This window comes from Papio anubis, chromosome 3 (assembly GCF_008728515.1).
Source record: "Papio anubis isolate 15944 chromosome 3, Panubis1.0, whole genome shotgun sequence".
Lineage (NCBI taxonomy): Eukaryota > Metazoa > Chordata > Mammalia > Primates > Cercopithecidae > Papio > Papio anubis.
Window position 1 is genome coordinate 176,983,869 of NC_044978.1, and position 10,326 is coordinate 176,994,194.

The following is a 10,326-nucleotide window of genomic DNA, read 5'->3' on the forward strand; positions in this document are numbered from 1 at the left end:
CCATGAATCTTAATCTTTGCATTTTATTTAAAATACAATTTGCAAATTGAAAAAGCCCCATATGTTAGTTGGCTGATATTCATTCTTGTTTTTGGCTTATCTTGTGCATGACACCTGCTTATTTTTACCGCTGGGTGTATTACCTAATTTCAGTGGGTTTTCCTTTTTTTTCTTTTTCTTTGTTTTGCAACAGAACACTGTACAAGATTAAAATGAGGAAAATAACAGGTTGAGACTATTAATTACAGCAATGGAAGATTTTCCAAATCCTAATCTGAAACATTAGCAAGTAGCTTTTTAAATGTCTGAGGCATTTGCAGTTTTGATTTCCCTGTACTTTAGGTAATTTGATACTGATTAGTGCATAGAAATCCATCTGATGATCCCCGTTTCACTGTTATTCTTCGCAAAGCCTTGCTAGCTTCAGAAATTAGGAACACAGTGGCCCTGCACCTGAGAGGCTGCCGTGATTCTCCTGATTTGCACTGTTGCACAAAGGTAACATTGAGAAACCTGTCAGAAAGAACCAAGGGTACTTGCCAGAGGAAGTACTTTTTGGAAATATCTTCCCTTGTTTATGAACAAAAGTATGTTTTTTAGAAAGAAACAATACTGAAATAAAGACGTGTGGTGCTTTTGTTTGTTTTAAATGATATTTTAAATACATGGCCCAAGTAAAATATATCAAGGCCTGTTTAAAGTCCAGGCTTGGCGACCACCACAGCAGCCTCCACAGGGTGCTGTTTAACAGGGAAGCACTGCATAGTGTGTGCCTCCGCTGGGACACAGCCAAGGGCTCACATGGAGGATGGGGTAGAGACACATCCCGTGTGCAGCAGGTGGCCAGGCACTCTGGCTGCTCCTCATCCTCTTGCCCACGGCTGAGTTGTGTGTGCCTCATCTTCTGGCAGTTGAATTAGAACCTGGCTAAATGTGTCAGTTTTCCTTTTGAATTTATATAATTTAAAAAACCAAAAACTTTCGTTATTGGCGTGTTCTTCTTTTCCTCTTTTTGCAGGCAGGTAACTTGCAGACTCACTTACGCCGGCATTCTGGTGAAAAACCATACATCTGCGAGATCTGTGGAAAGAGGTCAGTGCTGGGCGTGTTCTTCCGTGTGGAAGGGAGCATGTCTAGTCTCAGTGTCTTTGGCAGTGTCCTCTGAAGCGGTGGCTTGCAGATGAGCCACATGTGGGCTCACCCTGCCACTGCAGAACACAGGTAAATTCAAACCTTCTGGCTTTGCATGCGACACATGAGAGAATAATCAAAACAAAATTCAAAGAAAGAAAATCTGGGACAGGAGTCGCAAAAAGGAAATGGGGTTTTACATGCCACAAAATTATTTTATATTAAAATTTTCATCATTCTAAAAATATCTCTGAAAATATAATAGATTAATGCCCCCAAGGAGGTGACTGTCTAGTAGGGGAGATGGGACTTGCCAGCCGAGTGACTAGATTTCAGGAGAGAAAGAGATGGTGGAAGGTGCCACAAGCCGTGGGTCTGTGACAGCCTGTGGGAGCTCCACCCCAGGGAGGAGGAAAGTACATTTTGATGGGTGGGTAGGATTTTGACCTGGCGAAAGAGAATGTGACTCTTGAGGTCAGTGTGTATGGCAGTTTGATTCCTCTGCAGCGTGGTATAAATGAGGAGCTCTTCCCCTGCTGTGTGTGCAGGCTGGCACCCTCAACCCTCCTTCCCATCCTTGGGCTGTACGTCAGGCCACATACTCCATCATCTGGTGGTTGTGCCAGAACAACAGGCATCAGCCAGGACTATACCAGTTACGAAGCTCCGTACGCACCTTGGTAACATAGCTTTTATATTCATTTATTTAATCATTCATTGACTCAACATTTTTTAGATACCTGCTGTATGCTAAGTGCTATATGGGTCCACAAAAATAAACAGTACAGAGTCTCTGCCTCTCACAGGTTCATATCGAAGCATCTTGGGGCAAGAGATAGTCATTGGGGTCAGTTAGAAGTCAGAGTCCTCATATTCAGTCTCAGCACATGCTGGGGAAAGCCGAGGAAGAAGCAACTCTAGATTCAGTTGCAGGAAAACCATTGTCTCTGCCAATGGTAGAAAACAAACGAAAGCTGCGGCCGGCAGCACATCTCCCTTTCTGCTGTAGCTGCCTGAACGCTGAAAGCCAAGTTCAGGGCCCAGTATCATCTGCCGCTCCTTCCAGATGTCTGGGAACATAGACCTCCTGCTGCCTCTGATGGCGTCACATCACTGTTGGCCCCTGTGTGTCTCATGTTGCACGGCGTTTGAAATCTGAACCTTCTGAATTCCATTTCAAAGTGAGGCATGTGTTTATTATTTATTTATTTATTTTTTTGAGACAGAGTTTTCACTCTTTTGCCCAGGCTGTAGTGAAGTGGCTCGCTCTCGGTTCACTGCAACCTCTACCCCCCTGGGTTCAAGTGATTTTCCTGCCTCGGCCTCCCAAGTAGCTGGGATTATAGGCACATGCCATCACACCCGCCTAAGTTTTGTAATTTTAGTAGAGACGGGGTTTTGCCATGCTGGCCAAGCTCATCTCGAACTCCTGACCTCAGGTGATCCACCCGCCTCTGCCTTCCAAAGTACTAAGACTACAGGCATGAGCCACTGCGCCCGGCCAAGGCATGTATTTGAAACCAGGCCTATATGCAGCGTCTTCCTCAGAATATAACATACTCTGCTATCAGACGTAGTGGAAAGGAAAGAACATAGATTTCCACATCTGAGAGCCTGGGTTGGAATGACTGTCTAAGGCAAGTTAGTAACCGCCTCAGATCTTGGTTTTCCCATCTGGAAAGTGGGGGTGAAGGTGCCTGCCTGGCAGTGTTGTGGAACGACTCAGTGGGATAATGGTTGTTAAACATGTAACCGATCACCTGCACACAGCATCCGCTCAGTGAATGCTGGTTCCCTTTCTTCATTTAGTTCCCTTGTTCTCAATGTTAGGACTGACAGGTATATGTCTCTGTTGTGGCTCAGAAAGAGGAGAGCTTATTCTCTGGGGATATTCACAGTGGAGGGTGACGACCATACCTCTTGGTCCCTGAGACTCTGAGCTCCCGTTTGCATTTTACTTTATAGTGAAAAGAGCAAGGGTCAAGGGTCACACCTGGCTAGACCAGGGCAGAACTCTCTCTGGGCTCTCTCAAAGTCGCCCTCCTTGGGTTGGCACCACCCAGCTAGGGTCTCTCCCATGAGACCCCAGGAACCTTGGCAAGACTGCAAGGGTGGAAGGGGCATTTGGCTCTGAACTGGTGAGACTCCTTTTTCACTCTCTTTATAGCCCCTAAGGTAGAGATGCTAAACCATACAGTGTCTGATCTTGTGCTCTGTAAAACTGAGGAAGAAAGTGTAATGAAATCAGGTAGAAAAAAATGCTTCAAAAACAAGACACTTGCATCATGTTCTGCTGTCCTTAAAAAAATAGAAAAGGATTTTTTCCATGCACGTTTCAGATGAAACCAGTCCAGTTCAGATTCCTTTCTGCAGCAATGTCAGGGGCAGGTATCTCCTCCCTCAGAGAGTTGCAGTTATAAAGACCCACAGTAATGTGGAAAGGCTCTTAATTGAATTTTCAAATTACATTCTAGGTTTGCAGCCTCTGGCGACGTCCAACGTCACATTATTATTCACTCAGGAGAAAAACCACACTTGTGTGACATCTGTGGTCGAGGTACAGCTGAGTGTTTTCCTCTTCTTGATTTCTGATTCAAATGTTCTCTGTCCTTCAGCTTAACACCTGTTATGGTTTCTCTAGGGTTTAGTAACTTCAGTAATTTGAAGGAGCACAAAAAGACACACACGGCTGATAAAGTCTTCACCTGTGATGAGTGTGGAAAGTCTTTTAATATGCAAAGGAAGTTAGTAAAGCACAGAATTCGGCACACGGGGGAGCGGCCTTACAGCTGCTCTGCCTGCGGTGAGTTTGGGTTTCTGGCTGTCCCCTAGTCATCCTTGTGTGGGAAGCGCTTTGTCCCCCAGCCCTCATTAGCTGACTGTGTGTCTGGGATGAGCCCTTTGTTTTCTCCAAGGTAAAATGGGAACAATGCTGTTTTTTTACTGCCTCACATGATCTCTCGTTCATTCCTGCGTTTGTGTGTCAGGCATTTGCTGCTTGTCTTTGAGGTATTAGGAACTGTCCTAAATGCTCCCAATACAAAGATGACTAAGACAGGGTCCCAGGTGCTGAGGGCTCCTGGTCCAGATGGGAAGAGGGAGGGTGGCTGGGAAAGTGGAGGACAGCAGGACGTGTGGCCGCACATGAAGGAGAGCGGCGGTCTCGCCAGAGCATAGGAGCACATGCTGAGCGCAGGGGGTGGGCTTCCATAGATCACAGACTTACAGAGCAGAGGTTATTCTCGTGGGCACTTGATGCTTTGTTGTGAGCCTCTGGGAGGACAGTGAAAAGCTGGCGGCCCCCGATTTCAGGGCACCTGACTGCTCCGATGAGGACACGGAGACTCAGGATCAGGTCGCTCATGACCTGTGATCACAGCGTTGGAGCCGGGATTCCTATACACACGGCCTCTAAAGAGGGAGTGTGTGTACCCATGACAGGTAATTGAGGTGCTTACTGAATCATGGGCAAAACCATGAGTGACAGCAACTTCGATGATGATCTGTTTAGACCAAATAAGAAATGCTCAGAGTGCAGCTGTAGGGAGCCTGGGTTCAGGGCACCATTCAGAGGGCTCATTCTAATCGTAATTGGAATCTGAACCAGCAGGACTTCCGCATAGAACCAGAGGAAACTTGGTTTTTGTCCCTCCATTTCAATTGTACTTAGGCAGCTCCATGACCACTCTGATCACTCTTAGAAAGTGAAGTTTCATCACTTTAAATCACTAATGTAGGCGTGTGCCTGTAATCCTAGCTACTTGGGAGGTGGGAGCTGGAGGATCTCTTGAGCCCAGGAGGCCAAGGCTGCAGTGAGCCGAGATCGCACCACTGCCTGGGTGACAGCGAGAGCTTCATCTCAAAGCATCAGTAATGAGTCTCAAATCACTAATTTAAAATGTCAGTTCCAAATAATTGTCACAACTGTGAACTTGATTTAAAGGTAAATTTTGTCCTCCCTCCCCGGCTAGGACTTGCTGCTGCTCAGACGCTGCTGTGGAGGAAGTGAGGCCTTCCGTCCCCTCCACTCCACTTAGGGTTCTGCCCTTTCCCTGCCTCACTAACCCTGGTTTCCCACCCTGATGAGGTCAACTTCTGGGGGATGGGGAAGAGCTGAAGAGAGCAGGAATGTTATGTGACAGGGTCAGTTTTTAACAGCTTTGAGACAATATTCCCATACCATAAAATTTACCAATTTAAAGTGAACAATTCAGTGGTTTTTGGTAGATTCACAAAGTTGTGTAACTCTCAACACAATCTAATTTTAGAACATTTTCATCACCCCAAAAGGAAGCCTTATACCTATTAGCAACCCCATTACCAGCCCAGGCCCCTGGCTGCCACTCCTCTAGGTTCTGTCTCTGTGGACTTGCCCGTTCTAGACATTTCCTATGCATGGACTCATACGACACGGAGTATTTTGTAGTCGACTTCTTGCACTAAGCAGCTATGAACATCTGTGTACACAGGCCTGTGTGGGGGTGTGTTTCCATTTTCTTGGGTATATAGACAGTTCTATTTTAAGAGGGTTTCACATGCTGAGCTTCTCAGTGTGTCGAACTGCTCGCAGGCTCGCGCGCTCTCGCTGTGTCATGCGTGCTGGGCTTCATAGTTCTCAAGTCTGCCTTCCCTGTCTTCCCCCAGCATTTCACTGTGCTTTCCAAGACACAGGCCTGCAGTACGCAGCCATGCATTTCTGTCCAGCTGGCCTCTTTCCTGGCTCCCTGAGTTAGTAGCAGCTTACTATAGGGAGGCTTTGTTGGGGCTTCACTGCCTTCTGGGCAGCCTCCCTGCTGATTCAGAGCAGCTCCAGCGTGCCTCTTGTCCAGTGGGTGGCAGCCTTCAGGCCTGTGTTCAGGGGCCTGCAGGCCCACAGCAGTGTGGCGCCCACCCACCTGTCCCCTACTAGACCTACTGTGCAGGAGGTGGGCGCTATTCCCCTGTGCCCTCCTTGCGACCAGACACAGGTGGAGCCAAGCTCCTCTTGACTTGAAAGACGAAGGAGAGACTCCCATACTCCTCTTTCTTGGTGGGAACTCTGTCATGACTAAAAATTTTACATATTAGGGATACTAAAAGTGCTTGTCCCATCTTGTTCAGTCATTCAACTATTGAGAATTTATCTTGAAGAAACAATGTAAAGAAAGATAAAAACTTGGCCAGGCGTGGTAGCTCACGCCTGTAATCCCAGCACTTTGGGAGGCTGAGGCAGGTGGGTCACTTGAGGTCAGGAGTTTGAGACCAGCCTGGCCAACATGGCGAAACCCCATCTCTACTAAAAATACAAAAATTAGCTGGGCATGGTGGGGTGTGCCTGTTGTTCCAGCTACTCAGAAGGCTGAGGCACAAGAATTAACTTGAACCTGGGAGATGGAGGTTGCAGTGAGCCAAGATCGCGCCACTGCATTCCAACCTGAGCGACAGAGTGAGACTGTCTCAAAAAAAAAAAAAAAAAGATAAAAACTTTATGTTAGAGCAGCAAACAGTTGGAAGCAGCCAGCAAGTGCAGCAGTGAAGCTTCTAATTCACAAAATTCCGGATGTCTGAGTAAAGCATGTGTTACGGGGCAACACAGAAACTAAATATGCTTTCACTCTAGCATTCTGTGAAGGAGACTGAGCCTGAGCCTGACATTGTGGGCAAAACACAGACGTGAAAGCACAAAGGCAAAGGTCACTGTGATGTGTTGTTGTAGTGTTTTGGTTTCTGGTTTTTAAAATTTTTTTTTTTTTTTTTTTTTGAGACGGGGTTCTTTGTTGCTCATGCTGGAGTGCAGTGGTGCGATCACAGCTCATTGCAGCCTCGACCTCCTGGGCACAGGCGATCCTCCTGCCTCAGTCTTCTGAGTACTGGGACCACAGGCATGCACCACCACACCCAGCTAATTTTTATTTTGTTTTTTGTAGACACAGGGTCTCACTATGTTGCCTAGGCTGGTCTTGGACTCCTGAGCTGAAGCAGTCCTCCCTCCTCAGACTCCCAAAGTGCTGGAACTACTGGTGTGAGCCACCTCAGCTGGCCTACAGTATTTTTTATATGGAAAATGTGCCCAAAGTTTAGGCATGTAAGCTCACGTCCAGTTTGATTATTCAAAGGCTTAAAAAAAAAAAAAAAAAGGCCAGGCACGGTGGCTCACGCCTGTAATCCCAGCGTTTTGGGAGGCCGAGGCAGGAGGATCATGAGGTCAGGAGATCGAGACCATCCTGGCTAACATGGTGAAACCCTGTCTCTACTAAAAAAAATACAAAAAATTAGCCGGGCGTGGTGGCGGGCGCCTGTAGTCCCAGCTACTTGAGAGACTGAGGCAGGAGAATGGCGTGAATCCAGGAGACGGAGCTTGCAATGAGCCAAGATCGCGCCACTGCACTCCAGCCTGGGCAACAGTGCAGGACTCCGTCTCAAAAAACAAAAAAAAACAAAAAAATAGCCTACCCATTGCTTGACTGGAGCTAGATAGCTGAGAATTCAGATGTAAAGTGAAAAGTTCTAAATATTTAGCCATGTGAGTTGTGCAGCTCATTCTTGGCTAGTCTGTGGCCTTTGTAAGGTTATGTGCTGAGTTCCTTCTCATCTTACCTACTCCAATGGTGGAGCTAGATTCCTTACCTTTGCCATATTCACAGAGAAAGGAAATAGAACTTGGACAGGAATGCATACAATTTTGTTAAAAGCTGAATACAGGGTCAGGCGCCATGGCTCATGCCTGTAACCCCAGCACTTTGGGAGGCTGAGATGAGCTGATCACTTAAGGCCAGGAGTTCAAGACCAGGCAGGCCAACATGGCAAAACCCCATCTCTACAATAAATATAAAAATTAGCCCGGTGTGTTGGCACACGCTTGTAATCCCAGCTACTCAGGAGACTGTGACATGAGAATTGCTTGAACCAAGGAGGTGGAGGTTGCTGTGAGCTGAGATTGCGCCTCACTACAGCCTGGGCGCCTCACTCCCAGCACTTTGGGAGGCTAAGGTGGGCAGATCACTTGAGGTCAGGAGTTTAAGACCAGCCTGGCCAACATGGTGAAATGCCATTTCTACTAAAAATATTAATACAAAAATTAGCCGGGCGTGGTGTCAGGCATCTGTAGTCCCAGCTCCTCAGGAGGCTGAGGCAGGAGAAGCACTTGAACCTTGGAGGCAGAGGTTGCAGTGAGCCAAGACCACGCCACTTCACTCCAGCCTGGGCAATTTTTTTTTTTTCGAGACAAACACCCGAATACACAAACACCTTTAGAAAAGATGTTTCTAAATTATAGATTGGCTGTGTTCGATTTATGAACATGTAGTGAAACTGACGAGGAGAGCTGTGGTTTCTCAGCATGGGCTTGGCAGGTGCCCATGGTACCCATGTGCAGGGGGACTCAGTGAGAATCAAAGGACTGACGCTGAGATACTCAAAACCAAAGGTCGTAAGCTGGAGGGGTCCGCAGCTGGAGAAGCACCTCCCACGGAATGGAAAGCCTTCCAGAGTGAGCAGGAGCTGTGAGGTGACCCCCCTCCTCAGATCAGGGTTGTTCAGTCTCTTAGGAGGGGAGGAGAGAATCCTTCCAGAATGGCCACTGTAAAAACATCTTTTTCCAGCCTGGGCATCATAGCAAGACCCTGTCTCTACAAAATGTATATGTATATTAGCCAGGCGTGGTATCACGCGCCTGTAGTCCAGCTGCTTGAGAGACTGAGGAAGGCGGATTGTTTGAGGCTGGGAGTTCAAGACCAGCCTGGGCGAGACCCTGTTTAAATAAATAAATAACTGTTTTTCTTTTTCCAGGGAAATGTTTTGGGGGGTCAGGTGACCTCCGCAGACATGTCCGCACTCACACTGGGGAGAAGCCGTACACGTGTGAGATCTGTAACAAGTGCTTTACCCGCTCCGCAGTGCTCCGGCGGCACAAGAAGATGCACTGCAAAGCTGGTGACGAGAGCCCAGACGTGCTGGAGGAGCTCAGCCAAGCTATCGAGACCTCCGACCTGGAGAAATCTCAGAGCTCAGACTCTTTCTCCCAAGACACGTCCGTGACGCTGATGCCAGTGTCAGTTAAACTCCCCGTCCACCCAGTGGAAAATTCTGTGGCGGAATTTGATAGCCACTCTGGCGGCTCCTATTGTAAGTTACGGTCCATGATCCAACCTCATGGAGTTAGTGACCAGGAGAAGCTGAGTTTGGATCCTGGTAAACTTGCCAAGCCCCAGATGCAGCAGACACAGCCTCAGACCTATGCTTACTCGGATGTGGACACCCCAGCCGGTGGCGAGCCGCTGCAGGCCGATGGCATGGCCATGATCCGCTCCTCTCTGGCTGCTTTGGACAACCACTGCGGTGATCCCCTGGGCAGTCGAGCATCTTCCACTGCTTATAGGAACTCAGAGGGCCAGTTTTTCTCCAGCATGACTCTCTGGGGCCTAGCGATGAAGACGCTGCAGAATGAAAACGAGTTAGACCAGTGATGTACTGCGCTTCTCCACAGTAGAGGTCTGTTCGCAGTTTGGCAGGCTGGTGTCAGGGCTGTAGGAGGACCCGGTTTCCCCATGATGGTTCCTTCTAACTAGCCAGAGAATAGGTAGCTTCCCTCCTGATGATGGCACATAATCTGAAGCATCTTGAACTGAGGGTTGAGGGGGAGGGCCTGCTGGCTCACTGTGAGGCAGCTGCGGGAGGGAGCGCTGACGTCACAGAAGCCAAAGGCTGGATGCTGTCTCAGCAGCTTCAGCTAGCGGGAGAGCGCATGTGCAGTGTCAACTACTGTACGTGTTGGTCATGTTAAAGGAATTATATATGTATAGTATTACAAGTATTTTTGCATTTTTACAAGATTGAAATTTGTAGCATTTTGTATTATTTACACAGAATTTATTTGTATATGAAACTCATACCATAATTTAATTTGAATAAATGAAACTTTTCTATATAATAGTAATATGTGTCCTCTAGCATTTTTATGAATCTAAAGACTAGGGGTATAAAAATAAATAGCAGCGAGCACTCACTCTGCAAGGATAAGAACCTCATTGGTCAGCCTCCTCCTGGTACAGCGGGTTTCTGAGTGGTCAGAACAGCCCGACTCCTGGCTGCCACTTACTGGCAAGGTCATGGGTGAGCTATTCACCCTGTCAGGATCTTCTTTGGGGTTTCTTTTTTGCAGTATGAGAGGAATATCTTCCAGCATTTTTACAAGGCTTGACTGATCTGAGCACCCAC

General features: G+C 47.5%; 1 protein-coding gene across 3 annotated transcripts in view; it reads left to right on the forward strand.

Annotated features, from left to right (window-relative positions):
- Positions 1–10,039, forward strand: part of ZBTB49 (zinc finger and BTB domain containing 49) — a 31,986-nt gene extending 21,947 nt beyond the window's left edge. Inside the window, exons 5-9 of one of the 3 annotated variants that reach the window (XM_009206520.3) lie at positions 1,019–1,092; positions 3,606–3,688; positions 3,773–3,934; positions 4,444–4,572; positions 8,899–10,039. In XM_009206520.3, coding sequence (XP_009204784.2) covers positions 1,019–1,092; positions 3,606–3,688; positions 3,773–3,934; positions 4,444–4,572; positions 8,899–9,575 — 1,125 coding nt within the window. In that variant the 3' untranslated portion in view covers positions 9,576–10,039. The remainder of the gene's footprint in view (positions 1–1,018; positions 1,093–3,605; positions 3,689–3,772; positions 3,935–4,443; positions 4,573–8,898) is intronic. The other 2 variants (XM_003898470.3, XM_021938211.2) reach the window with 2 other exon arrangements.
- Positions 10,040–10,326: the final 287 nt, after the last annotated feature.